At 46.6% G+C, this 26,333-nt stretch overlaps 1 protein-coding gene and 1 long non-coding RNA gene across 3 annotated transcripts in view; both read left to right on the plus strand.

Moving 5' to 3' along the window:
* Positions 1–57: 57 nt before the first annotated feature.
* The window catches only part of LOC122390407 (protein ILRUN-like), a 30,031-nt gene continuing 3,755 nt past the window's right edge, over positions 58–26,333 (plus strand). The window contains exons 1-5 of one of the 2 annotated variants that reach the window (XM_043383315.1): positions 58–220; positions 1,416–1,598; positions 8,827–9,061; positions 11,743–11,875; positions 12,641–12,876. In XM_043383315.1, coding sequence (XP_043239250.1) covers positions 1,444–1,598; positions 8,827–9,061; positions 11,743–11,875; positions 12,641–12,876 — 759 coding nt within the window. In that variant the 5' untranslated portion in view covers positions 58–220; positions 1,416–1,443. Of the gene's footprint in view, positions 440–1,415; positions 1,599–8,826; positions 9,062–11,742; positions 11,876–12,640; positions 12,877–26,333 lie in introns of both variants that reach the window. The other variant, XM_043383314.1, reaches the window with a different exon arrangement.
* LOC122390408 lies at positions 20,370–21,272 on the plus strand. The gene is made up of 2 exons (XR_006258144.1): positions 20,370–20,656; positions 20,901–21,272. It is a non-coding gene; the product is annotated as an uncharacterized LOC122390408 (long non-coding RNA).

Consider the following 26,333-nt stretch of genomic DNA (forward strand, 5'->3'; position numbering starts at 1 on the left):
TTAAGAAATGTATTGCTGCCAAATTTTGATGAAATATCGATGCCATATGAAGGAAACTTTTAATTTCAAAGAAATTACTCGCCGATTTCACCAGTGATCTGCAATTTGGAATTTGACCCACCGCGCTGTATCAATTGACACGTTCTTTTGTTTCTTTCCGGATGGTGGATTGAGTTGATTCATGAAAATTGATTTTTATGTCATGTTATGATTGAACTGGGTAAGTTATCGCGAATGCGACGGTGTTTTGCTTGGTGGTGATTTCCACGCATGTCCGATTCATTTGTGGCGCATTTTTGGAATTGTGGGTGATTCAGGCTGTTTTTATGCAAAATTTAGCAAAAAGTAATAGATAAATGATTATTAAATGGTTGATAATAAATGAAGAGGTTTAACAAGTGCAATTAAGTTGAAACTAATCCCACAATTTCTACACGAGGTACGCTGTGTGGCGTGTTGCGCCCGCTGACCTTTTTCAGTTTGCATTGAATGGAATGTCATGCTAAATGCTGATTGTTCTGTTTAGGGCTTTAGGGCCTTACAGGAAATCATAGCTTTTCATGAGTATATGACTGGAGTACGAGGAACAGAGCATATTTGATGTTCTAAGTACCTATCTTGAGTGGCAACATTCTGATTCAATACCTACAATATTGTTTGTCAGAAGGTGAAGTTATGAGGCTTTGATATTAGCTTTTTAGTTGCTGCACAACATGAACATTCAGAAGCAGTACCTATCAAGTAATCTTAATTTGGTTCATTCAATTGGATTCATGGTGTGTGGATTCACACTACAATTTCAATATATTACTGGTTACTGAATGACAATGTCAATGTTGTTATTTGCACTTAAATGCTATGCTGCCTGAGGCCCTGATGTACAATAGGTTTTGCTTAGCACCTCAATAACCAAGTGAGGAGAGCCCCATTAGGAGAGCCCTATAATTGAGCCCCCTATCAATTATGAGTTGATTGGTTTGAGAGCTGAGTTTGAGTTAGTTAGTGCTGTATGCTCATATTTGGTAAGTTTGTCAATCTACTGGCTGGTTTATGCATTTACTGCAGGCATTTCGAGTGTGCTTAGCTGTAGGTGGTAGCTGCTTTGTGGCCATTGTAATAATTGATTTTTGGTGTTACAAAGACTGGACTTGAATTTACTAAGAAGTTGAGTTGTAAAGAATTTCCTGGCCATTCCACACATTAATTTCTGATTGTTCTCTTTCACTATCCATGTTCCACTGGACTCAAAATTCTGCTGGTTATGCTTCTCCCAGATGTTGCAAATGAAGCCAGTGATCATAAACTAAAACTAGCTTCTCTTTGTTCCTTATTTTAGCTTTTGTTTTGTTTTAAAAGTCGTTTTTCCATTGAGAAATAATTATAATTCTAATCCACCCCTTCTGTCATATTCCCAGCTGTAGTTGTCAGCTAAGACCTGAAGCCATGGAGGTGGATGAGTCTGATGTCGACTCCGTGCTGCAGCAGTTCAGCTGCATGGGCACCACAGACAGAGATGTGCTCATCTCTCAGTTTCACAAGCTTGTTGGTGATGGAGCCAATGAAAGGGATGCTGCCTTCTATTTGGAAATGAACAATTGGTGAGTAAAAGGACTTGCATTGACTAACATAATATTCCATTTTTTGTTTTGTCTTGACAACAGGGCCTGTGGTGGACACTGGACAGCTGAAGCACAGTGTTTAGTAGCATATTCCTAGCTGCCAACAATGCATAAGTTTCAATGTTATAGCACTCCCAGAGCTTTGCCCACTTGTTTTAAAACCTACCTTTTATTTGCTCATGTCATTTTTTGTGTATTGTGTCTCCTATGGGTGAAATTCATAATTCATGGAAAAAAGCTCAATTTTATATGAATGAAGCAATGACCATAAGTGATTCGTACACGGCCCATACGTGCGGCCGGCCCGCCCTTCGCGCCAAGGGAAGTTTATTTTTCGGTGCGGAGACGGCCGAGAAATACAAACAGATGCTGGAACTGGGGACTAGGGTTGTGTACCTCATTTATTGTCAAAGACAACCCGTCACGATCACAAGTACCGCGCAACGTAGACCTGGATGCATCATTCACTTTGGTAGTTCACCATTCACTAGGCACTTGGCACAGGTAACTTTTGGCACCCAACGAACTTTTGATGGCGCAAACATTGTCAATGCACAATAAACACTCTAGTTCACTTGCGTATCCTCTTTTCACACCTGCACTGGCACCAGGAAAGAGCTAACTCCGTTGGTGGTACGCCACGAAGCACTTAAGGCAGATCGCCACGTCACACTTGTTGCACCGTTTTGTTGAGCGCAGTTTGCAGCTCTCCAGCTGACACTGGCGACGCCCGTGGAGTGGCGCGGGGAAATGTCCGATCCCGTCGTACCGCAGGCTGGCTGGTGTGTTGGCTGGCAGAGGCCGGGCACCGCAGCCCTTCTGGCTGGCTGCCGCCTTCAGATAGGTGACGGCGATCTCTCGGCGGAAGTCCAGGAGGGACAGCTGTTTGTCGCCGGTGACGGCTGTTTTGTGAAGAATGTGGCTGTTGACTACAGCGATATCCAGCAGTCGGGTGATGACGCCCCAGTACCACTTCTTTCCTCGGATGGACACCGGGTATGCTCCCAGGAGCTGATCGTGGAGGTCGACTCCACTCATGGCGGCATGGTAGGTTTTCAGCGCCTTGGGCTGAGGGACTGGCACACGTTTCTTAGCTTCACTGTCGTACCGGTCGACGTTGGAGGTCGGGTTGGCGGTGTCGTAATTAGTCATTACGTTTACGACCCCGTAGTCGTGCCATCTGATTAACAGCACTTGGTCTGTGAGATCGAACCGCTGTTCATACGAGCCACGCTTCATCTCGCGCATGACCTCAACGGTACTGACTGGGCATTTGCCAAGGCGTTTTTCTCTCACAACGCCGGTGGCACGGATGCCTCGACTTTTCAGCTGGCCGAGGAGAGTCCTGGAGGTGAACTTGTTTCCAAAGAACACCTCATGGCCGCTGGGATCAGATATCACGCTGATCATGTCCAGAACCACCCGGCTCCCCAGCGGCTGACCGCAAAGTTCGGGACCCTGTTCTTTGCCGCAGTAGAGGTCGACCTTGTAACAGTAGCCGTCGCCGCCACAAATGGTCCAAAGCTTGTAGCCGAGGCGATTGGGCTCGTCACGTCGAAACCGCCTCGGACGGTTGTCGCCGTGGTAGGGGACGATCATTTCGCCCACTGCCAGTTTCTCCTGGAATACACCGTACTTTTGAAATGAACGGTTCATGATGTCCAAAAGAGGCCGGACCTTGAAGCCTCGGTCTCCGTTGTCTTGCGTCATTTTTGCATTGTCCTGCAGGTGGAGATACGATTTGATTTGCCGGTACCTGAACCTTGTCATGGCGTTGCGGACGATAGGACGCTGTAGGTCACTGTCCTCAGACCAGTACATCCGCTCACAAGGAAGAGTACAGTACCCCGAATACAGCAATATTCCCAAAAACGCCTTGAGCTCTCCTTCAGTCAGCGTGAACAGCGCATCATTCTTGACGTCCTTGGCATACCGAAGCGTCTCCAATTGTATAAGATGAAATACTTCCGGCGTGAAAATCTTTTCGAAGATTTCCACGGCCGTGCTGTCCGCCAGATCAGCCGCGATCTTCTCGCGGTTTTCAGACGGCGTCCTGGTCGGCTCCTGCCATCCAGTGTACTGTGGCTCTTGGTCGCGCCACACGGGCACGCTCCTTTCTATTCGGCGCTTTTTGATGGGTGCTGGTTGAGTCTTGTTCTCCTCAGCAGCCCAACCTTCTTCAGTGTCGGTAATGCCATCCATTTCCTCTAGATCGGTGTCCCCGTCGCTTGCTTCATCCTCGCCGCTGCTTTCGGGAGGAATATCAACCACATCATTGTCACTGTCACCCGAGTCCATATTGATGAGCACTTCAATCGCCTCCTCACCGGGCACGAGTCGCACTTTTGCCATGTTAACGATGATATCTAGCAATTCAACTTAATTCAACAGAGACCACAACCGTAAAATAATCAGCACGCTAAGCACTGACGGAGATCACTACCCTCGGAGCCCTCGGTCGTCCCGGTTCAGCGTGGCGTCCCCGTCATCTGCGCCCGGCTGCGAGCGGCACGCCAGCTCGAGCCGGGCAGCGTATTCGCCAATTGTATTACACGAATCGGCCCATCAACTAGCGACATCTCTAGTGCGACGTCATAGCCATCCGCCGCGACAATGCATGCATTGAGGCTAGATTTGAGTTGAGACTTTTTTGAAATTGTATATGGCTGTCACACATGTATGTGTCGCAGTAGCCGAGTGGTTGGAGTCTCGGTGTGGTGGACGAGAGGTCGGTGGATCGATTCTTGCTTTAGCGGTTCTTTTCTCTTAAAAAGAAGTCGGTCGTAGACGCGCATTTTTGGCCCCTACGTTCGCACGCCAATATCGTACGCCCAATAAATCTCTGACAAGTATTAATCTGATTAAGGAATAAGTTGCAAAAGAACTGCAGTTGCAGTCTATACCTGAACTACCAATTTTGTTACGGCACTGTCGATATTCGTCAAAGTCGGAAGAGCTATTATGAAACTCACTCGAATGACAACGGATTCCTGTATTATTTCATCGATCAGATAAGACATGTATAGAGATAAATTGATAACAGCCCGCCGTGAGCATGCAACTAAACAACCAGTCCCAAGTTATCTTCATAAAGCTCTAATATAAATCTTTTGACTTTCTAGATTCCAAGTAAGGGGACTTAGGTATCCCCCTGGCGGCTGAAATGTAAGAGTTATAGTTAGGGCATAGCTCCTATAGATGACGCTCTGACGGCTGGAAACTGATATCTCGTCCCGTGATTACGCTAACAGCTATGCCGAACTTTTTTGTGCATGGTGATTCTTACACGAAAAGCTATGCTTACCAGCGTGCGATTTTTACTTTTCATCTTAGTTTTCGCTACTTTTAGGTACTTTACCTTGCCAAGTGCCCACCTACTTTCAAAAGGTCAGCGCCGCCCCTGTCAATGCTGCGTGCTATCACCCATTAGCAGCGAGAAATATTGATCAATGAATGGCCATCGCCCAGCACCATTTGTCTTTCCATTGGCTACGTTCGCATAGTATGCAGTAGGTATGCTCTATGTATTAGTGATGTCAATCACAGAAAATCAGAACACCGCTACCAAACCAAATACAAACAAAGACCATTGGAAAATACCGAAACCGAACCAATCGGTTGGACTGCAAATATCTATCTTATGCAACATATTCATTAGAAGAATGCCTACGTCTGATTTCTTAGGTGCACGCCGTTGCAAATGTATAAAAAACGCACAATGACAGATGACACGAAAATCGAAGTCGCCGAGTGGATTCGAACCACCTACCTCTGTATCACCCGTCCGATACTCTAACTACTTCGCCACGGCGTCAACATGTTCCAAATAGCTTAAATGTCAGTAACTTAAAACCTAGCTTCAATAGACGCCACCAAGGGCGAGGACCGAAAGTATGACGCCACGCTGACGTCACTCAGGAGGCACGCTATTGGTCGGCCGATTCGTGTAATACAATTGGCGAATACGCAGCCGGGCACATGTCCGGGGCGTCGAAATTGGCTGATTAAAATTTCGCGTCTGCCATAAGGCACAAATTTCAAAGAAATGGCAATGCTTACTGTGACTCAGTAACATGAACCGGCATATTTGGTCACTATGACCGGATTTAAAGGAATGGTTTAATGACCCCACTTCTTGGTGTCAAATACCTAATCGCCAACCTAAACACCTGCCAATTTTGGTATCAGTGGCGGGCGCCGTTCGGTTGGGCCCGGGGACCCTATAATGGGGAGTCCCTTTCGCGGGTGGCCCCGGCCCTCGACGGGCTGGAAAAGCAATCCGTTGAAACACGTGGACAGGTCAGCCCTTCAAAGGCAGCGACCATGTTTGACACTCGGGACGGTAGTGGGCTTATACTTCAAAGGGCTGCGGTCGGTCGGAGTCCACAGCTCTGAACGGAGGCTGAGTCGATTTTGGAAGTCGGAGTCCGAGTAAGTCACCGAAAATTCGTCGACTACATACATAGCGGCCAGGGGTGCGAAGTGGAAGTCAGAGTCGGTCGGAGTCGACAGTTCTACCCGGAGTCGGAGTCGGAGTCTGTTTTTGGAAGTCGGAGTCGGCGTCGGAGTCACCGAAAGGCGAAATTTGTCGACTCTGCAGCACTGCTACTTTTTATATGGATGGAATGGAGCTTGTAATTCTGTGAGGATCTGATATGAAAACCTTTCCTCCAAGATAGGTGCATCATGCTGTAATATTTAAATGTTTGTTGTGATTTAGATTGCAAGTCGATCGGCCCAGTGGCTGCTGAAATAGCCTCTGAGATGGGATGAGCCTTTTATTCATAAATCATAACGTGAACGCGTTTGGCCGCTCGTAGTCATTCGCTTAAAGGGACCCTCCCACCTTAAAGGTAGACTGCCACCTTTTTTCCACAAAACGGTTTTCACTAGAGCTGAGCCACCTATGTCCCAGACTGAAGTCGGTTTTCCGAAATTCGAACCCGTTTGCGAGAAATCGGAGACCAAAGTTCAGTTTGATGCCATTTTTTTAGTCCAAGAAAACCGACATCTCTACTGTTTATCGATAACTTTGAAACATGAATTTTCTTATCTTTTGGTAAATATATGTCAAAACTTTGATTGTTTCGAGATCAGAGAAGAATTTTGGAGTGTCAAAATAAAAGTTAAACTTATATATTCAGTAGTTCATTTTTTCCAAAAAAGTGTGGGAAATGGGGTTTAACATGGGCCAGACCCATTCCAAATGAGCCATGATTTTTAAATGTTTTACGAACTTAAATGCAAAATAAATTAAACATGGCCAATTTCTTATGAAATCATATATTAGTAAATCATAAAATACCTTACTTTTTCAAATAAAATGTAATAATCTTATGACCTTGAAGTCTAGTGATGTGTAAATATTGTCGCTAGACATTAACCGATTGATAATTGTATGATAATCGACAATTTTTTTCGCGATTCACGTGATGATACTTTGTCAGGTGAATTCTAAAATTTTGTTTTGTCCAGGGAATAAATCATAGGCCGATCTGAGAAAACTTTTTGAAGGTGGCAGTCTTCCTTTACATTAGTTTTGAGTTGAGATAGCCAAGTTTGCGGCCAGGCTCAGAACCCACCATTTATCCTGGTCGCAACCCCCGCAGCTTTTTGGTGTTCAAGAAATTTCTTCCCTTTACTTGCAGGGTGGGACCAGCGTGGTCCCTATCTCTTAACCATTACGGGAGTCTGATGACGTCATCAGGCTTTCGAACGTCCGTTAAATGTTTGACTAAAACGTTTTGTAGCACGCGGTGGTATATGCTGCTTTGCGCGCAACAAATGCCGCACCTTCAAATAAAGTCGCTAGGAACAGCGGAGATCCCAAAAAGTAAACAAAAGTAAAAGTCTAATATCTTGAAAACCGGTGAATATTTTTCGATGAAATTTGGTAGATATTCGTTTTTTGCTCTTTCTGAACCGAGCGACATCACTTTCATGCCAATTCATTAACTTTTTTGAAGGTGGGAGGGTCCCTTTAAAGGGAGATAATGAGCTTTCTTTTTTCTTAAATAAAAATTACTCGACATCTATACTATTTCTACTGTAGTTTCTATAAAATATGAAAATTTCCTAGCACATTTTCGTATGTGAAAAAGGTTTTTATTTTTGCAAGAAAGAAGCAGTACTTGCAGTACTTGTAACACCCACCGAAATGCGTTGACCTTCTGTATAAAAAAGTCGCAGTATATGGCGCTTTTGTTTCAAACAGCGACGCTTGGGTTTTTGTTTATGTTATCGCCTTGTCGTTGCTTGGTTGTAAGGATTCTAATTTGAATTAGAGTTAATTCGGTTTAGAATTAATTACATTCTAATTCGGGGGTACATAGTGCCTACTCTTCTTTGTTTCCAACATTATTTTGCGCCACAAATGAGCGGCATGCGCCAGAAACGCAGCCAAATCTTGCGATTGCGACTACGAAATTCATTATTTTGGCGTCAGAGCCTGAAGCGAAAAATACAAGCATATTTATTTCAAAAAGACTTCAGGTTTGTCGAACGGTGTTATGAGAATTTTGATAACAGTACTGCATAAGTTTTTCAGTGATGCCGCAAAAGTGGTGTATCTATCTTCTTTTATTGTGCAGTCGGCGGGACCGATTCAAAATTGAGTCGTTGCTACTAAAATAGCAGCATATGGCGTCAGATGATGAACAGGAAAAATAGTTGCGTAAATTTAGACATAAACCACCCCCAAACCATGAATATCTTTTGAAGGCACTATAGACGACCATTAACTAACTAGATGTGATGAAGATCAAATGTAAGGAATACGCTCATTTTACAAAATTACATGCAAGTACCAAAAAGTGATGTAAGTACTTATTCAACGGTCATTTTCAGCGCTCCCCGCTAACGTGACTTCAAGTTGAGATATTTGCGGCAAGGTACCGAATTGAGCAAAATGGCTTTAATTTACATTATAACTTGTTGCGTTTTGTCAGAAAATGGTCCTAACTCAGATTTTGTGGAAAAAGGTCATTATCTCCCTTTAAGAATAAGCCTTACCGCTCGCTCGCAGTAAAAGTCTTGGGCATGATCAAATTGTAGAGAGGCTGTTACAGTGCTTTCTTTTTATGCTTGATGGTTTCCAAGAAAAGTATGATAACACCGTTTGCTTGACAGTCTCTGATATGTAAAATGGACCCCTGATTCTGTCACCGCGCACATTATATGGCCCGCCATTGCCCTGTCTGTCGCGCAGGAACCTACAGGAGGCGGTGGGCGCCTACTTTGACCTGCAGAGCGGGCCCGTGCAGCTGCTGCCGCCGCCCTCGCCCTCGCTAGTACTCATCGAGGACGCCACGGTGGGCGAGGGCGAGAGCGTACCGCCCGACACCACCTTCATCAAGACGTGGCGCATCAAGAACGCCGGCCGCGAGCCGTGGCCCCCCGGCTGTGTGCTGCGCTTCCTGCACGGCAGTCAGCTCTCAGAGAAGGTTAGTCAGTCGGTCGGCGCGCCCTAAAGCCTCAATTAGCAAACAAACGTAAGGTCTGTCAGTCTCGGCGCGCCCTAAAGTCCCAGTAAACAAACAGCGAGTTCTGTCTCTTGCCGCAATGGCGTTTTCCAATTGTAATTCAAGTTGTGCTTTGATATAAAAAACGAATGTTTCGTAGATCGAATTTCGTATCATATGCCTACGATTGCCTTTTAAATGCCTTTGTTACCTCTACCTGCTGCATGACTTCATTCTCCGTAGAGCACGGTTCGCGATATTTTGTGGTGGTCGTACATGCTAGCAAATTAGTTGAGAGATCCATCCTGCCTTGCGCGGTATATATGACGTTGCCCTGTGCTGCATTTTGCTACTATGCCATATTTTGAGGCGTTCATTCTGTCGAAACATAACAGTTACTATTTTGCTCGCCGCACATCATTGTGGTGGCGTGCGAAAGGCATATTTGATACGCAGACTACGCGCTTTTTCGATAAGGAAATGCACTAGATCGTCGATCCAGAGTGCTATGCCCAAAAATGTAGCTCTCGGTGTAAATCACGTGCTCCGGATGGGTCTGGAATGGTGCGTCTGGATGATCGATATTTGATTTTAAACGAAGTGAAAAGAGAAATGGTGACCATCTGTAGATAAGTCTAATATCCTAAATGCTAGTGAAGCACGATTTCTTTAAAAAAAATCATCCTGGCTTATTTTCCGCCTCCTTCCTGCGTTCAGAAGGCTGTTGTGGCTCTCCGCATACAATTCCATAAGTGCTCGGGTCATTATTCCCACAAAGACCTAACGACACGGCCAGTCGTCACAGATAAAAGACCTTCGTGGAACTCTGGTTCAGATTGCCATTACCGGGGCTTTGTTTCCTTTTTCCTGTTGATCCGCTGCTGTTTCGGTTGCGTTGCTCGAGGTTGTTGCTAGATGTGTCTTAGACGCAGCGTGACTGTTCCTAGCCGGGATTGGTCAGAAGCTGTTGACATGTTTCTTCAGAGGGATGTCTCAGCGAAATGGAAACTAAGGTCTACCCCAAGGACAATATTGGTTAGTGAATCGATTGGGGACATCACATTGACTGTTGTCAAGGCAGCAGCAATGGATGAGGCTCTCAGCGACTGTGGCTGCGCCTGACTATGGACGATAACATCGTCATCCTTCAAACCCCGAAATCAATCAACAGCAGCTTGGATGTTATGTAAGGAAAGCGTGGATTTTCGGAACGCAACATAAATTATGTTCGTAAGTAAACCGATTTTGCAGTAAATGTATGTGCATTATCTGCAATGTTTTACATGGCAAATAGTAGAATGATGCACGTACATCCGTGATCACAAATGTGCATTTTATTGTCTGTGGTCTGAGTGCTTCGCCCTGTGGCCATGCTGTCAAAGCTGTTGTCTGAACGTTTTTGGAGTGTATCATTTATCTGTCTCGGCTGACGGTCATCGCATCGAAGCCGGTCGTGAAGGTAGATATGTATTTACCAATACCGATCGCTGTTTTGGTGAAAATGCCAGCATCCGCCGCTGAAATATTTTAGGGCTACTACCAGGAAAAAAAACTTAGTCCTCAGTGCAAGTTTCGCCTTACCTAAACGCTGTACGACAGTCGGATTATTTAAGGACCTCCGGCAGCCCGTAGAGCAAACAATTTGGCGTGCCAATAGCATGGTAATGAAATGTCGTTCAGGGCGTACTGCTTCATTGGGGTGTACACTGTGTACCGTGCACAATTTATAGATTGCACAAGGTCTAAATGTATTGAGAATATTGTTAGCGATGCTCTGTATTTCGAGCATTGACGTAAACAATTCCTCGTAAATTTCATGTTCCTGCAAATTGAAACTGAATTGGGGTGCATCGAATGGAATGATTAAGAGATAGGTGACATTTTTCGTGATATATGTGCCATTTCCGTGTTATAGCGATATCGATATGTGCGCCTTTGTGGAGGGTCGGTGTTTGCAAAGGCTTTACTATGGGTTTCAGCATGCACAGTGCATCGCTGTCTGTCTAGATGGCCTGTGAAGTGGCCATCATTTAGACACTGACTCATCAGATAATCTGTCGTGTCGGAACATGTACCTGCATTCTGTATCGCCACTTCCGACGCTATCACCGGCTCTTGTCATGAATAATGCCGCGCCAAACGACTACCGCTGCTTCACACATGTTTCCAAGTGACGCCAGGCATGGATACTCGGAGTCGATGCTAAATAAACAGATCGACACCCGTGGATGAGACATGCTACCGCCGCTCTGTGCTTGTTGGCTCATGGACATGAATCATGTGACGTAAGGTGGCTGGATGATGTCATATGTTGAGGTGTTGGTTCTAAAATTTAAATATCTTATATAACTAGTTTGGTTGCCGAGTGAAAACTTCAGCTTTGAAAGACAAGGCTAGAGACTTCCAGTTCGCAAGTAACTCGTGGGTATCTCGTTCAAAATCCTCGTTCAAATTTTGACAAGAAAAAAAAACTGTGTGGCTGTACCTACTAAGAGTGATCGACGTCATAGCAGTGATAATCCACATTTCAAGAAGGGAGTGGATACTTTACAAAACAAGGCTAGGAAAAGAGTGAATAATAAATCCGAGACTATTCACATTCGAGCTTCTGAAAACAAAAACCCTCCCACTGACGCCTGTCTCTCTGTCCCGTTTCTCCACAGACTTTCATACCGCTCAGCTGCCTGGCGCCGGACGAGGTGGCCGAGGTCTGTGTCCAGATGCGTTCACCCGGCGAGCCGGGCATGTACCAGAGCAAGTGGCGCGCCACCACCGCCTCCGGCTCCCACTTTGGAGGTGAGTGACGCCCCTCTCCGGTTACCAACCGGTTACCAGCCGGTTACCAGGCGGTTACCGGCCGACGCATGGTGGTTCCCCGCCACTCGCTCGATAGGAACGCCGACTGTAAACTGGAGCGAACCGGAACGCCAAACCTGTTTAGGCGACGACCCGGCCGGCTGGTCTAGGAGGTTGGAAAAATGAACGGGGTTGTTGAGGGGCGTCTGACGTGTCGTTGACCGATAGTGTGGTTATTCACCGTCTATGACGCATGGGCCAGACTTGGTTGAAGTGCACGATATCCTCTTTGTGATGAGTGTTTGTGTCTCATGACCTCGTTCGGTGCATGTGTCCGTTTGCAGTTGTGGTTTCGTCACCATGGCTATGTCGCTAGCCGTCCTCTTACAACCTCGAATGCGATAACGAATGTTGCGTATGATGCTTGGATACCTACTCGTAACATCATACAAGTTGTCTGGTATGGTGTGGCTTATTCGGACGCACATCGTGCTGTTGTCCGGCGTACGTGCACAGTGTTGTGCGTGCAATTATGACGTTCACTGATGGATGAATAGGTATTGTCACCTCCCCTCTGCCTGATTTGGTCTTGGTGATGTGTTGACGCAATCGTTGCTCTTTCCCCGAGCCGATGTCATCTAGGTGATGATGATCATGGCCATCGCTTACTGCTAACCACTGTGCTCTTCACTCTCCGTCAGATGTGATGTAGCTGCCCAAAGCCACACCAGCACGCACTGACCACTGCCTTCCTCCCGCCTACAGACGTGATCTGGGTGATTCTGACGGTGCAGCACGACGGCGTGCTGGCGGTGACGCAGCAGATGACCCGGCTGACCGAGCTGGGTACCTCGCCCACCGCCGGCTCGCCCGTTAACCCGTTCGGGGAGCCGGACGGACGACCGCGACCGCACGGCCTCCCCGCCTTCTCCGGCGTGAACGCGCCCGGCAGACCGCCGCCAACGCCGCCACCGCACACGGCACTCCAGCCTGAACATGCGGTAGGTACGGGGCGGGCGTGATATATGTAGCCTATAGTTCGTTTTTTTTTTTCAAAAGGACTCTGGCTCCAAGTATGTTTTTCGAATAAGCACGTGTTTTAGCGAGCAAAACGGCCAAAAACTGAACCTGAGAAAATCGAACGTCGACTAATTTTAACATGTGATTTCTTCCCGATAATTTACATGCGTGCGTTTTGGGACTAGATATTAGAACAGTGGTGACGTCATGCTGTCGAACTTGTATTGCAACATAACGTATAAATATCATGAACGGAACCGCTTACTCGATTATAACCTCGGCAACAGTGAAAAACAAAGTTTCCTCTAAATTCGTCGACACTTTCTCCCATCGTACGGACATCGGTTGCTGCTGCCGCCAGTGACGTCATCACAGTATGCTAATTTTTCAAGACACAATTTCCGGGTACTTACCGTGCACAATTTGAAATCGAATATTTTTTCGGTAAGAAATTCTTGGCCAGACGCTGAAGCTGCCAAAAGTCACGTGAGAGCTTCGATAATGAACTTGGAGCCAGCGTCCTTTTGAAGAAAAAAAAAAACGAACTATAATAATACGGAGGGGACAGCCTAATAGTGCTGAATGTATCAGCCTAATCCAGGGTAGGGCGGGGGATGGCATAGGCTGGTCCATGGGAGAACGATGGGTGAGTGACAAGGGGAGTCATGGTGGAAACGTATGCTTTCGATGGAAATTTTTGGAAGGGAGCGGTGGCTGTCAGTTGAATGAGCGGTGGGCTTATTGGAATTGCTGATTTTCGATAAGTGTCTGAAGACTAAACGATCAGATACGCTGGTTTAAATTTTAAATTTGTACAGACGTTTTTGACATGGTCACGTTTTCGGGGGTTGATTGTTTAGATATACATTCGTGTTTTCCAAATCCGCAGGATCTGTATTTTCTTATTTTTCTGTGTTGCAGATCTTCTAAATTATGTAGGAGCTGATCGAAGGGTGATCGGTTTGTCCGTCAGAATTATCGAGAAGATAGTGGTGCTTCTGAATTATTCGGCCTTTTCATAAGAAATATAATTTTGTGGTTATTCAAATACATATACTCGTTTATCTGTCTAGCTTTGGTTGCGATTTGTCCGTTTGCTGATATGTCAACTGTCAACATTGTACATTTTATATATAACGATGAGTTCCGTAGCTTGAATTATGCTGATACTGCCGTGCAAAGGCAAAAACGCATATCTAACATTTTTCTGTCAGCACAAAGTTTTACACAGGGGCGAGTTTTGTGTTTTTCGGTCATTGTGGTCTTCCATTGACCAGAAGCGCAGCAATGTATATATCATTCGAAACAGAATAACGCGCTCTACCTATGTACATTAGGGTGTTTCACTTTTCACTTTTTTTCTCAGATTGTCTCTCCTCGATCGGATTCCCATTATTTCATCTTTTTAATAAAATTTGGTGTGAATTATTCGATTTTAAACTCGATTCTAAACGTCGCGATAATTCGCCAAAGTTTTCAATTTTTGTGCCGTTCGGCGTTGAAGTCATCCATGTTAGAGCAATTGCAAGTAGGGCACTAACACCAAGAAAATACGGCCGTGCAAGAGGTGGTATTAACCGGTATTTTATGACACTGTGAAGGTTGAATATGGTACCTGCGCTTCCATAAAAGTGTCGTCGCATATTCTGGTGCTCAGATTAACATACACAGACATAACTCATTATTCAGGACACGACAACTTAACAGTAAGCAAAACACTGGTACGTCAGTGACGGCAAAACATGTATTTCGGTACCGGGCCTCAACACCGTTTCTCATCGAACCCAGTCACAGGGTAGCCAGGGCTGCCTTTGTCATGTGTGGCACTGCACGCCTGTGCCTCTCCACAGCCCGCAGAAGCCACTGGAATTGGTCCTGCCCTTTCACATGCTGAGCGAATGTTTTCAGAAGAGCGATGCCCCTCTCCGCGGTGTCGTTCACGACTTTCACTGTTTTCACGAATTCCTTGCATAGGATGTACGCCTCGTGACCTTCCCACTCCCCAGGAGGCTTCGTCATCCACTCGTGGTCGACTCCCATCAGGTCAAACATCAGCCACGACGACGTGGTCACCAATTCTGACAGGCTGGTGGACTCATCCAGTGCGACCGATGGTGTCTGATCAGGCGCCGCGGAGCACGAGTTTGCGAGCAGGTTGACACATATGGCCTCCTTCTCCTCTTCTGTGACACGGCTGCTAAAGAGGCTGAATACTACAACTGATGGCTGCAGATACCACAAATGATACACTTGATGCTGTATCACTTGATGCTGTACACTGTACAGCATCAAGATGTTCTTGTTCGCGGACCAGCTGGAGTACGATGAGCCAATGCAGGAGAAGGTGCAGCGGATGGCTCAGTTCCTGCTCCTCTTCTATGTCGTCGCGTGGCTGCGGGCCCCTGTTGCAGAGGACGCCCCCGCTAACGACCTCAACCTGTACCGTAGCCTGGTGCGGTATAGGCAGTTGGACCAACCAGTGGCGAACGCTGCTCTCGCTGTGATGCGGCGCCATTTGTGGTATCTGCAGCCATCAGTTGTAGTATTCAGCCTCTTTAGCAGCCGTGTCACAGAAGAGGAGAAGGAGGCCATATGTGTCAACCTGCTCGCAAACTCGTGCTCCGCGGCGCCTGATCAGACACCATCGGTCGCACTGGATGAGTCCACCAGCCTGTCAGAATTGGTGACCACGTCGTCGTGGCTGATGTTTGACCTGATGGGAGTCGACCACGAGTGGATGACGAAGCCTCCTGGGGAGTGGAGGCCTTCGTGCCGGGCGCGCGCGCTAGACAGGCGACCCCCGGCCGCTCCCTTGTTTTTCTTCTCTCTTAACGGAAAATGGCATTACACCTCGTGAAATCAGTGTGTGCGTGCTCGTTATCATCAGACGCATCGCCGGACACCAACAGAAGAGCCGTAAGTTCTACCTGGCACCGGAAATAAGCAAGTTTCCAGGAATAATACGCATCATCGAATTGCGACGTTTCAAGCTAGACCCTGACAGAACGGTTAACCAACTTGAAGAAATAGACTAAATCCAAGTGTCTTCCTGTGCCGCAAATCACTGTCGAACCTTGAATGTGAAACAGGACTGCTTTTCTACATTTCTACGGGAAGTTCTGCACAATTTTTTGGGAACTACTTTCTTTCCGACGCATACTTCCGCGCGGAGTAGCAGCTCAAATCCGTCTCCCCTACCGGTAACCATGACAACCGGAGCCGCCGGAGGGAGGCCCAACGGTCAGGGGACGTCGCCCGGCTAAAGTCAACATGCCGGGCGCTCCCGAGGCGACGGGGACGCGCTCCCGCCGGCCCGCCCACCGCGGATGCCGTGGCGGGTGGCGAGTCCGCCGCGCCAAGGGGAGAGCGAGCGGTGACCAGCTGACCGCTCCGGACGCTGGGGAGCTACCCCGCCGTGTAGAGCGTCCACTCCGGCCGTCCGCTGACAACAGGACTCTGCGCCGTCCAACACGGCTGTCAACGGAGCAGACGCGGACGGCTGGGGTCCCGGCCCGCCCTCAAATGATCATCACTCATCTGAACATACGGTCGATGACTGCGAAATTGGAACAAATCAACGCTTTCCTGGAATCAAAACAGATTGATATTTTATGTCTGTCAGAAACATTTTTAACGGAAAGTATAAGAACGGACTTTCTAGTCTTTCCCGGCTATGCCGTCCTCCGGGCTGACCGAAGCAAGCCAAGGCGTGGTAGCTCAGTGATACGAGGAGGTGGAGTTGCTATCATCTACCGTGACTCAATAAAAATTTCGCTTTTGAAAATTCATAATACCGATCCGGTAACCGACGCACTCTGGCTGTCTGCCACCAGTCACGGTCGGTCTCTTGTTCTTGGCGTCATTTACCGGCCTCCAGACAGCTCCGTTACAGACTTCCTGGACTCCCTCAGAACTCAACTACAAGAAGCACTATCGAAAGGACAGCCAGTGGTCCTGCTCGGGGACATGAACATCGATCTATCCACCAGAGATGGCGCTGGGGTAATAAGATATGAGCAGCTTCTGGCTGAGCTCAACCTCAATCAACTGGTTAAAGAGCCAACACATCTGTTTCCACGTCCGTCAATTCTCGACCACATTATAACCAGTCTGCCAGATCTCCATGCAGCTGTCAGCGTATTAGACGACTCACTCAGTGATCATCAGCCGGTGACGTGTGTCGTGAAAATACCCAAACCGCGGAAAAAATCAAGGACTCTTCATACCAGGCGTTGGCACAAAACGGACTGGAACGCAGTTTGTCTGGATCTTTTGCTAGCGGACTGGAGTGAGATGTTAGAGACCGCTGATGTCAATAGCAAGCTTGAAAAATTCATGCGCGTCTGGAACGAGGTCATAGACCGGCACTGTCCCATGGAAAATGTACGCACAAATAGAAAACGTGGCTGTCCATGGCTCTCCAGTGAACTGCGTGACCTGATGACGAAGCGAGACCAAGCTAAAAAGGACTGGCTGAACCTCCGCACCGCAGATCGACACGTGACCTTCAGAAGACTTCACAACAGTGTTAAAAGCAAATTAGCACGTGCACGGAAAGACTTTCTATGTAACGAATTAATGCGCAAGAACTTCAGTGGCTTTTGGAAGAAGTTTAATCAGTATGTAAAAAACACGAGCGGCAACTGTCTAGATAACAACCTTGATTCAAAACAGGCCGACATGTTTAATGCGTATTTTGCGAATGTAGGCTCTAACATTGCAGCAGAACTCTTACCTCGCAGACAGGATGACACGTATGTCGATCCCCAGATACGTCCCCCTGTGGTGTGTGCCACAAGCTTTGAGCTTCAGCCCGCTACTCTACCTGAGCTGTCAACAGCGGTGCGTCTGATGAGCAATTCGAAAGCTGTCGAACTGGATGGAGTCCCCATCCTGGCCATTCGTCGTTGTTTTGCTGTGATCGGTCCGCTGCTCCTTCATATCATTAACACTTCAATATCAAGCGGCATATTTCCAGAAAAGTGGAAAATAGCGTGTGTAGTTCCTTTACATAAGAATGGTGATCACAGTCGCGCTAGCAACTATCGTCCAATTTCACTTCTGCCAGTCATGTCGAAAATCACTGAGCGTGTCGTGTGCAACCAATTAACCCACTATCTCAAAGAAAATGACTTACTAGGTAACAGCCAGTACGCTTACCGCAGGGGCCATTCAACGGAAGACGCCATCCTCGAGACCATTGCCTGGACTACTGATCAAATCGATAGGGGCCACATTGCTTCAATAACAGCAATAGACCTGAGCAAAGCGTTCGACAGCGTCAATCATGAAATTCTTTTGATGAAACTAGCGTGGCACGGCGTCCCATCACACTGGTTCAAAAGTTATCTGAGCGGTCGTGGTCAAATGGTTCGAGGTGGTTCTGAGGTTCTTCCCGTGAAATTCGGTGTCCCACAAGGATCAATCCTGGGACCTGTTCTCTTCAGTCTAGTCACTGCTGACCTACCAAATTGTATACCTCATGGCCGCGTTATATGCTATGCAGATGACACTCAGCTTTTGGACAGCTCGCCGATAGACAGCGAAAGTCTCATCCAGTTCAAAAGGCGTTTGGAATCTTCCATGGCCTCAGTGCAGACATGGTTCACTACCAACTCATTTAAAATGAACGTAGCCAAAACTGATTTCATTCTTATAGGCACATCATCAGCTTTGCAGAGAGTCTCTGATTTCAAACTTGACTTCTGTGAAAGTTCGCTTGAACCTTCAGACAACATTAAAGTATTGGGAGTGAAAATAGACCAAACGTTATCCTGGCAAAAACACGTTACAGAAGTTTTACGACGCTGCTACTCTATTCTATCGTCCTTAAACAGGTTCCGGCGTCACTTTTCTGCTGAGGCTCTTATTCTCATTATCCAGGCACACGTCTTTTCCCAGATATTGTACTGCTTGCCAGTTTGGGGTGGGGCCTGCAAAAACCAAATATCTCGCGTTCAGAAAGTAATAAACTTCGCAGCCCGTGTAGTAACCGGAACACGCCGCCATGAGCACATTACACCCACCCTAAGTGCGCTTCAGTGGCCAACAATTGAAGAGCTCATCAAGGAGCGTGATTGTTTAAAAGTATTTCGCGCTTTGAATAACTGCGACGCCCCCAAAGCTCTAAAAAGGATGTTTCACCAAAGATCAGACATAACCACTCGAGTGACCCGCCTGGCATGTACCAATCGGCTCCACCTTCCAAAAGTGCGTCTGTCTATTACACAACGATCTTTCCCGTACAGAGCCGCAACTGAATGGAATCGACTTCCAATAGAAACTACACAAACAGCGTCAGAAAAAGAATTCAGGAAAAAACTTAGGTGCAAAAACGCGTGAACCATACCAGCTCACTTGCTCAGGGATAGTATCACGGATCGCGTTTACTGTGTAATGTGTAGTGTGTACTCTGTGCCTTGCTGTGCGCCATGTAGTGTATGTTACCGTACGTTGGCACCTTGCCGTGTACATCTGTGTGGAAATTTGTGTTTACATTACTGCCGTGTACACTGCCATGTTTAAAATGTCCTGAAAAACTGTGGGAACACGGACGGACATTTAATGTTAATACATTTAATGTTAATACAATAGTGGGAAGGTCACGAGGCGTACATCCTATGCAAGGAATTCGTGAAAACAGTGAAAGTCGTGAACGACACCGTGGAGAGGGGCATCGCTCTTCTGAAAACATTCGCTCAGCATGTGAAAGGGCAGGACCAATTCCAGTGGCTTCTGCAGGCTGTGGAGAGGCACAGGCGTGCAGTGCCACACATGACAAAGGCAGCCCTGGCTACCCTGTGACTGGGTTCGATGAGAAACGGTGTTGAGGCCCGGTACCGAAATACATGTTTTGCCATCACTGACGTACCAGTGTTTTGCTTGTACTGTTAAGTTGTCGTGTCCTGAATAATGAGTTATGTCTGTGTATGTTAATCTGAGCACCAGAATATGCGACGACACTTTTATGGAAGCGCAGGTACCATATTCAACCTTCACAGTGTCATAAAATAGCGGTTAATACCACCTCTTGCACGGCCGTATTTTCTTGGTGTTAGTGCCCTACTTGCAATTGCTCTAATATGGGTGACTTCAACGCCGAACGGCACAAAAATTGAAAACTTTGGCGAATTATCGCGACGTTTAGAATCGAGTTTAAAATCGAATAATAGCCACCAAATTTTATTAAAAAGATGAAATAATGGGAATCCGATCGAGGAGAGACAATCTGAGAAAAAAAGTGAAAAGTGAAACACCCTAATGTACATGCGTATCATAGTCCAAAAGTAATAAATATTCATATAATTACATAAAAGTTTTTCTGCCATTGCAATATTTTCTTTGCGGGGGTGACTCATGCCAACAACAAACGCGTATCTTGGCAAATCCACACAACGGTAGATATGCGTATTTGCCACTCGGCACAGCATATTTACGTCTGGACAACGAGTTGCGGGGAAAAGTGCTGATTTTGTCGCAGTTTTAGGAGTCGGTGATTAGGCTGGTTTTTTGGGTTACTTTTTCGCTCCGATTCCTGTATTTCATAGTGTTTGGCTTTTGAATATTTTAGTTCTTTCAGAGAAATATTACTTGCCTTACAGATTTTGTAAAAATGTTTCAATTTTTATAAGCCGAACGTTAGAGTCCTAAAACAATACATCAGTACTACTATTATTGTAAACAAACAAACGGAGCACCACTTGGCTCTGTTCCAAGGCCTTTTTCGAGTTCATCTGGAGGTTTTCGTACTCGTGTACTCGTGTACGTTTTGTTGGATGTCTTAAATCTCTTGTGATTGACTTATAGCATATTAAAGAAGCATGTTGACTGAAAACAATCCCAAGTATCCAGGAGGAGGCTAAGAGAGGTCCTGATCGTCCTGAGCAAGATCAAGTTGAAGTTATGAAATGTTGGTTGATAAACGCAGGTTGATCTGGCTCACTTATCAGCAATAAAAGTAAAATTAAAAGAGCTTATTGGCTAAAAACAAGCCATATTATTGCAGGAGATCAATACTGAAGAGTACGCCGAGCAGTATCAAGCCAGAAAATGTTTGCTGATGATGATTGCATATTGTCTATTGATGTATTGGGATGAATAATTAATTATAACTTATAACAGCAAGATTATAACTATGAAGCGCTGACTATGAAGTGAAAAAATCTAGAATGAGCGAACTCAGGCAGCTTTACTTTGCTATGCAGATGGTAATGTGCATTACTCAAGTGTCTGGCAAATGAAACTTTGCATTTCTTGAAAAAGGATTTCAGTAAAATTGTGAATGTGACAAGCCATGCAACGATATGATCATATAATACGTGTTAATAGTCATTCGTGACAATGATCTTTGGTCCAATATACAATAGCAAAGCTCTCAGCGCTTCTTTCTGTGGATGGCCAGAAGTGTGACTCAGGATTTAGAAGTATTAGTCTTCTTCACAGGGATGTTATAAAATGTACTGGAGGGTTATCTTCCAGCAAGGAACTTTATTTTGAGTTGGTATGAGATGTAGGCACAAGAACTTAGGTGCTTAGTGCCTATAGTTAGTAGTTGTGTAGGTTTAGTTTGGTCAGGTTAGATTAGGTTATGCTAGTTTTTAGTTAATTTGCCAGGTGTCCATAAAAAATGTGACCAGGGCGGTGTTTCACGGGATGCTGCTACCACGCTGCTATCCAATTGCACGAACTGACGTCACACTTGTGGTAGTGTTGGAGCAATGGGCCTGTTGATGTTTCCATGGAAACCCAATTTGACACGTGTATAAGCAGCGTGCTGCTATCACTGGTGAAACAGGGCCCTGACTAACCTAACCTAACCTCAATCATCACACATATTTGCAATCTACTCATAGCAGAAGCACCCAGTTATATGATAGATACTCACCATGACTCAATCTTACCTGCTAACAACTTAAAAACAGCTCGCGTCAAGCCGTTGCCAAGTTAGCTCACCTTTGCCAAGCCGCATCCATGGAAACAGCCAAATGAGGAACTGGCTCATTGGGTGGCTGGTGTCAGTCTGTGCATTGAAAGTGTTTCTTCTCTGAAGCTGCTCTGCACTGCTGTATTGCCATGTTAGATGCTCAGAAAATGTGGGAAATGATAATTGAGATACTTTAGTGCTTTGTTCATGCTCCAGACATCAACAAGTACAAATTCTGCAGGGTACACCTATGAGCTAGGTGAGTATTTTATGTGAATGTGATGTTTGACTGTAGTAAATACACAAACAAACACAGGGTCACAGTTATATTCAATCTCCACATAAACACAACAAAAACGCCCAAAGCCTCACTCCGCGAGCACACCACAAATAACGCAAGCCTTTGCAGGCACCAAAATGCTTTGATTTACAGGATAGGTATACTTTTTATATCCTTTATCCTCTGGGATCTTGCTGCCAAGTTGAAGTAAGATGACTGAACTTCAGTATTTATCAACCTTTTCTTCTTATAGCCACTGCTATACGAGAATGACTAAATGCTTGGTTTGATTGATTAACTGCCTTGAAAATTTAATGATCGATCTTCAATTCTCAATGAAGGCACAAATAAAATAGTTTCCTCTCCTCTTGGAATACACAAAACAAAATATTTAATAACTTCTTAGTGGATGGACGAGAGCCTGATGCATGTTCGCTTCATATTTTGTAACAAAAGCGCAAAAACTGCAATATAACAGCACTATATGTTTCTGGACAAAATGCAGCGGCAGTAAAACCTTCCCTGATGGCATTCATTCTTAGCCAAATGTAATGACAAAAATATTTTGTAGTAACTATTAAATTCCGGCTAAAAACAGTGCACGGTTTGAAAAAGAATCATTCCAATGACGGTCCATTCTTGCGGTCCAGAAATCGCCACTATTTCCGGCCTCTCCAACGCAACTCGTTGTCCAGACGTAAATATGCCTCGGCACAAGGCGGTAGCACTATCCTTGGCACTATCGGCAAATACGCGTATTGGGAGATATGCGCACGTGCCATTGGACACAGACGCCACCAGCTAGCTGGAAAAGAGACGTATAGTAAGATGTGCATAATTGCCACAATCGTCCTATCCAACTAGACAACTAACATATTGGATGATACGCTTGTTGTTTCGTGGCTCGTGCATACAAAACTTATGTCCGTAAATACATATGCACACGTAACTGACCACACCCTGTGATCAATACGGGAGATACAGATTCACATAGCTGGCAAGACGTTTGTGCGATGGTAACTGGTATACCTAATGTTGTGACGCTGTCGTGGATCCTCACGCTGCACGCAAGTGCCTGGTTCCGTAAAAAGTTTGCCGGCCTTTTAACCCTCGCACTTGTAGAGCGGGGGAGGGGTCGTATGGAGTACCTATGGACCCCTCGGTTTTTCGAGAATAACTCGCGCAAAAAGCGGCCGATCGCAACAAAACTTAACTTACCCTTGAGTTTAGAAATTGTACACCTACTCGAAACAATTTGAGGACATTGACCCAAATGACCTTTGAGCTGTGACTTATTTCTCAAGACCGTGTTTGGCCGAAATCGCGATTCGGCGTATATCAACTCACATTATCCGCGCGTTTCCAGTCTTCCAGGGGAGGGGGGGGGGGGTGTTTAAGGTCAAACGAGTTCCTTTAAACAGGGGTAAATTTTGGCACAGGAGGGCCTGCTTTGTTTTTACATACCGAAGTTGGCGGCCAATTTTCTTATGTCTTTCACTATATGATAGCAAATACATTTTTAACTACATATTGAGAAAATCTAGTTAATACAACCATAAAATGGCAGTTAGAACTGTGCTAAGAGTAAGACGTGTTCCGGTTACGGCGGGATCAGCCGACGCGGAAAGTTTCAGCCGCAATTTTGTGCATAGGTAAACCCTCGTAACTCAAAATTTTACCGGCCGATTTTCGTATTTCTTTGACCATTAAATTGCCAGTACCTACATTTGCAAGGCTCCACTGGGGTTTAGACGCTCAGCGGTTACAGCGCATTGCAAAGACGGAAATGTCCGGCGCCGGCTCAGTCTATAATTTAGGTGGCTAATAACGGCCAAGGCCTTATAATAGGATAATTATTTGCGTTGAAGCTTCAGCTTTTGTCAATGCATGGCAAAACAATTGTTTCGGTACCTACTAGCTTAATTTTCAAAACATTTATAGCATTTGTTTTACGCTGGCATGTTTTATTCAAAGGGGACACAGTCTCAAAGTCGGTACATAGGTATGCCTAATCATCTAAGTCATTACGTAAAACATGGTAAAACATTCAATTAATAAGCGTTTTTGCAAGTCCCTCAGAAATCAGCCCCAGGCAGCGACGGACTGCCGGCCGGCCGACCGGCCCCGGGTGGCTGGAAGCAGGGGCCAGTCCGGATGTGTAGGAGCGGGAGCAGCATTCTTTTTCACGTATATTCGCGTATTTATTTAGGCACATCGACATGCAATGTCATTATATCTGATACGATGCGAGATCACAGACCAGAGATCCAGCTTATAACTTATAATGTTTAACCGATGAATCAAATCAAAAGGACTATGTACGATGTACGTCAGACACGTACCCAGGATTTCACCCAAGAAGAAGGGGTCACCCGCTCTTGAAGGGGCCCGCGAGTCATCCGGGCGCCCGGGGTCAGCCCAAGCAAGGACGTATCCAGGACCTTTCGATGGGAAGGGGGGAGGGGGCATGGTGGGTCTAGTCCCACTGGCAGACGGGCCTCTTTAAAACGGTCTTTGCCCTGAGAAAATGTGGAAAATTGGCAAGTAAAGGTATCATTTATGCCCGAGGAGTGTCCCTAATGTACACTCATGTCTAATGTGCATAGTATTTTACGAGCGAGAGAAGCGAGCGAGCTCCTCTGGGTCACCGTCCTCAGAGTCACCGGTGTGTGGCGCGCTCAGAGGTGCCAGTGAAAGGCCGTCAGATGCGTTGGTGTTGGGTCCTCACAGGCGCCGTTGCGGGGTCTCAGGGCTTAGAGACACTGGTGGGGCCATCACTGGCATGTGTGTGGCCGTGTAAAGTGGCCTGCAAGTGGAAAGTGGCCGTTCATAGGCTGGCAAAGACACTCAGAGGGTGGTAAGAGGCCCTCAGAGGCACTGGTACGTGGCCCTCAGAGTCGCCGATGTAGGCCCTGGTGATGCGCTGGTGTGGGTCCCTTGGAGGTGGCGTGAGGACTGAGGAGCTACGCAGGTGCCGTTGTGGTGGCTTTTAGAAACATTGTTGTGGGCCGTGGGGCTATCACAGATGGATGTGGAGCCATTGCAGCTGATCCCTCATTGGCCGTTACAAGGGCCATCAGAGGCCGGCAAGGTCTCTCATAAACCGGCATTGGGCCTTTATGGAGATAAGTAAGTGAGGCAACATAGGAGCCAATTACGTGCTCTCACTAGTCCTGTGGTGTTTTTCCGAGTTGAAGCACGGCTAGCACGAACCATCTGCCACCAACTGACGCCGCAGGGTCCCTCGGGTTCGAAGGAACTCTAAACCCGAGAACGGGCACGTATCCGGTCCCTCGCTTCCTGGCTATACCACTGAATACAAGTGATCAGGAACCTTTCAGGTAATCAGGGGCCTCTCAGATGACCAGGGGTTTTCAATTGATCAGGGGCCCACCAGGTGACCAGGGGAACCTCTGGTACCCAGGGGCCCCTCAAGTAACCAGGGACCCCTTAAATAACTAGGGCCCCCTCAGTAAACGGAGGCCTCTTAGGTAACTGTAGGAGTCCCTCAGATAACCAGGGGCCGGCAAGGTCTCTCAGGTCCGTTTTTGACAAGGCTGTTATTGACGTCAGGTGCGAGCCCTTTGCCACCAGCAGAGGGCCCTTTTAAGCCTTTTTACTTTTGAGGGCCGTTTAAGGTCTCTTGAGGGCCGTTTGACGTCTCTGAGTTCCCTTTGAAGCCTTCTAAGGGCCATTTGAGCAGCCGAGGGGCCTTTGAGGCCTTTTGAGGGCCTCTTGACGTCAGCTGAGGACCGTTTGGGGCCTTTTGATGGCCATTAGACGCCAATTGAGGGTCCGCTGACACAAACTGGGGGCCCTCTGACACCAGCTAAGGGCTCTTTAAGTTTGACGCGAGCTCAGGGCCCTCTGACAACAGCTGGAGCCCTCTGATGCTAGCTCAGGGCCCTTTGACGCCCTTTAAAGCCTTCTGAGGGCCCCTTGAGGCCTTCTAAGGACCCCTTGAGGCTTTTTGAGGGCCGCTTGACGCCAGCTGAGGACCGTTGGACTCCAGCTGACGACCGTTTGAGGCCTTCTGATGGCCATTTGGCGCCAGCTGAGGGCCCTCTGACATCAGCTAAGGACCCTTTAAGGCCTTCGGAGAGCCGTTTGACGCGAGCTCAGGGCCCTCTGACGCCATCTTAGGGCCCTTTGACGCCCTTGAAGGCCTTCTGAGGTCCGTTTGACGTTAGTGAGGGCCCTTTGAGGCCATTTGAAAGGCCTTTGAGGTCATCTGG

This window comes from Amphibalanus amphitrite, unplaced genomic scaffold (assembly GCF_019059575.1).
Source record: "Amphibalanus amphitrite isolate SeventyFive unplaced genomic scaffold, NRLGWU_Aamphi_draft 000395F_arrow, whole genome shotgun sequence".
Lineage (NCBI taxonomy): Eukaryota > Metazoa > Arthropoda > Thecostraca > Balanomorpha > Balanidae > Amphibalanus > Amphibalanus amphitrite.